Here is a 3775-nt window from a genome sequence, read left to right as displayed (position 1 = left end):
TCCCAAAAATTATTAGGGCTTAGGTAGTAGAGCGTCGTGGGTCTTGCTATATATGGCCATTTTTTTTTTTGCGGGAATATACATATGCCCAGTTTGTTAAGGGCGAGATCAATTTTCCAACGAAAAACTAAAAGAAGATGATTTGAGCTGATGGTCAGACCCATCCATGCATTCTGCGTGGTTCCGATCGGTGTGCAGCCAGAATCTGCAGGCAATTATATTTGTGTACCTCAGTCTACGTCCGTCCCTTCTCGATCTGAGCCTTTAAATATACAGCCTATACAGACCAAATGAACTATCCAAACTGTTAGAAATAATCTTGAGCTGGTTTGCTTGCACAGGTGGTGTGAGTTAACTGAGTTTAGGTTGACTAGCTATCAGGACTTGTACACGTGTAGGTCTATGTTTCCTAGTCAGAGTAGGATTGCGAGTACTACTACGGATAGGTGATAGAGTCCATCACCGAGTCATGTTGAGTCAGGTGCTGCGTGCGTATATACGTGTATATAAGCACGGTAGTGCCGCAGTTTTGGATAAGCGAGGAGGAAAATAGAAAAGAAATAAACTTAGATCGAGCGAGCGTTTCGACGAGAGATCCATCGAGCCCCGCCCTAGCTTCCACACATCTCATCTACGTACGTAGTCCGCTCGCCTTTTTTTTTATCCCCTCGTCATGAGGAGGGTCATGGCGGCGTCACCGCTGTTGCTGCTCTTGCTGGTGTCGCTGGTGTCGACGGCGGCCGCCACCAGCGACACATCGGAAAGCTGGGAGAGGAAGAGGAGCGAGGAGGAGACCCGGCAGATCTTCAGGGAGTGGAAGGCCATGCACGGCACGACCAACAGCTCCCTCGATGAGGAGGAGCAGCGCGCGTACACCATGTTCAAGCACAGGCTCGGCCTCATTGACCGGCAGTGGCATGACCAAGGCTACTCCGTCTTCTCCTGGGAGAGGGGGAGGAGCGAGGAGGAAACGCGCAAGATCTTCGCGGAGTGGAAGGCACGAAAACCAGTTACTACCTACAGCTCCATCGCCCACGAAGAGCACCGGTACACCATATTCAAGGAGGACCTGCGCAAAATCGACCAGCACAACGCTGGCTACGCCATCGGGGTCCACAATAACAACAGATGCCTCAACCAGTTTAGCCATCTCACCCAAGAGGAGTTCGAAGCCGTTTGCTGCGGGTTCTGGCCGGAGGAGCCATCCGAGGCCAAATTACAGAGGATAGGCGAGATCCAGGAGCTGTTGCGGCAAGCATTTACCCGTCCCTTAATTTAATTCTTGGTTGAAAGGGAATTTACTGGATTGCTTTTTTATTTGTCATCATGTATCTCCAATGTTTTCTATACCAACAAAAGTAGAGGATCTTTTTTAACACAAAAGTAGATGGTTTTCTCATAGATGAAGTTGTTAGGATATATATCTGCTCGCGCGCGCGCGTGGTGTGTGTGTGTGTGTGTTGGCTCATTGTAAAAACTATTTTACTAGAGTTGAGCAAAGTATTTGAAGTGTTTTAGCAACATCTGAATATTGCACATGGCTTCATTATGCAAGATAGGAGAAGGAGCAGAGGCTTATTCTTTCATGCAGGAATATACTGGTGCTGATTGGATTATATTCTTGCCTTGTTTAGGCGCATGGGACACACTACAGTGCTTCTATTTTTCATTTTGGTCATGCCCAGCGCCTCACCGAACTACTATTATTCTGGAAGACTTGCAAAAAGCTTCCAGCACATATTCACGGGGACGATAACAATTGGAGACATGGAGCAGAGCTATTCTCTTGTAAAACAGGAAGTTGTTGCCATCTTGAATTATGATATCGGTAATCAGAAAGCAGTTCCAACACTAGTACCTTATCGTTTTATCTCATTCTCAGAAAGAAAAAACTTGTTTGAACAATAAATAGTTGTAGTTTCCATGTATGTTTAATCATTGTATTTCTTTTCAATTAGCATGGCGACATTCTCCCCTCGGCAGTGGGCACTTTAAATGTTTTTAATCAATATTCTGTTATAGCTATTATATCCGGACCTTCATGCATGAATCTGTTGATTTGGCTTGATACTTTGCACCAGGAATATTGTTCCTAGGTCAGGCTACGAACTCTTGTATACACTGCGAAGATGTTAAACAGTGTATAAATGGCTGTATAGAGTTACTGTATATCTCATGTATTGTATCCCTTGTATATGACACCGACACATGGTGTACATGCTAGCGTATAGCGGGGAACTGGCCTCGCCAACGCGGTGGGCGAAACTAACTTCGCCGGCCTTCCGAAAGGGCAAGCAAAGGAGCTCGCTGCTCAAATCGCCTCCGGCGTTCAGGCAGTGCAGCTCTCTCGACGAGTACTGGAGAAGGACCAGGTAGAATTCCATGAGATGCGAAGGTATTTCACGGAAAACGTGACACCAGGATTATAGAGTTAGCCGTTAGTGAGTGAAATTTCCCATTATTTATAATGCTTATGTTAAGTGGTGCAACATCTGAACCTGAATAAGCGAAATACCCATCGATGTAGCTAAAGATGCACATATACAGGAAGATCATCACTTTTTCCCAGATTGTGTAGCAATGTGTATCATTCAATATCCATGTGAGATATTTCAATTGTTGAGGCCAATGCAAAATGATTTCTCTCATGCATTATGCACCTATGATCTATGTGTGCATACTTATCTCGTGTCCCCACATTCATGTTAAAACATGAATTGGATGGAAGCAAGGAATAAGCACAAGAGGGTGATACGCATGCGGCACATTAAAGTTATGATGACTAATTCCTCATAACTTTTATCAGTTGCGTATGTGGAAAACGTTTTTGTAATGTACTTGCTGTTTAGAGTTTATCATGCTCTTCGCACCCCCATTTTGTTCATACTCATGCTTATGTGTGTATTACCATTCATTGATGCACAGACGAAACCCTCTATATAAACCCACGGGTGATTTCATTTGCTACTTGATTGCATGTTAAGATAGGTAGCTACCTAGGACCAACTAATTTTCTGCTTAGTTATTTCATTCCATGTTTTTATTTGTTTGTACTAATACATTCCCAATGTTGATGTGAGAAGTTGGAGGAAACCTAAATGAAACCAAAATACAGTTGTCTGGTTCCAAGGATGATGCGGATCCTGCTAGGCTTTTGCAGCGGCAGGGGCTGTCGAGGGCCTCAACATGATCAAGAATAACGACTTGTTGCCGCTATCTGTGAAGGACAACAAAGGGCTGCAAAAGCGGCAACACTAGAATTTCCTCATGGGAGGATAGCCCATATCAGGGCAGGGTGGGAATGGCCACGGTGCAGACAAAATTGTTGTTATTGGGGGTTACTAGCTTAGCCCAAGCGGTGACACGCCGCGCCGGTCGATAAGTCGCGACTATGTAAACTATGGTCCAAACAATAAAGTAATAAATAGTTATTCACTATCAATTAAAGAGAGGCATAACAATATGTAAGAGAGTTGAAGATGACATCATCTATTATTACAATCATACGAATGCATGGTCACAAACAGAGCGATACACAATGGCACATCTCTAATAGTACACAATGGCACATATTCGAGTAGTAGTGTGCGCACTGCTTTGGGCCATATGTAAATGTAGAAATGATCTTCCCTTCAACAGACAAACATTAACCAACTTTTTGCAGGTTATCTTCAGAACGTCTACCTGGATCCGTACGTGGTCATTACTCAGCCCTGCGGATCACATGGAGCATATGACTTCTGAGTGCAGCCAATGGGAGACGGTCGCACGGGAT

General features: G+C 44.5%; 1 protein-coding gene across 1 annotated transcript; it reads left to right on the top strand.

Moving 5' to 3' along the window:
• Positions 1 to 517: 517 nt before the first annotated feature.
• On the top strand, positions 518 to 1517 carry LOC123059316 (oryzain alpha chain-like). The gene has a single exon (XM_044481907.1). It carries the CDS (start codon positions 674 to 676, stop codon positions 1277 to 1279), a length of 606 nt encoding a protein of 201 aa, XP_044337842.1. The 5' UTR covers positions 518 to 673; the 3' UTR covers positions 1280 to 1517.
• Positions 1518 to 3775: the final 2258 nt, after the last annotated feature.

This window comes from Triticum aestivum, chromosome 3A (assembly GCF_018294505.1).
Source record: "Triticum aestivum cultivar Chinese Spring chromosome 3A, IWGSC CS RefSeq v2.1, whole genome shotgun sequence".
In the NCBI taxonomy this organism is placed as follows: Eukaryota; Viridiplantae; Streptophyta; class Magnoliopsida; order Poales; family Poaceae; genus Triticum; species Triticum aestivum.
This window is presented reverse-complemented; position numbering and strand designations above follow the sequence as displayed.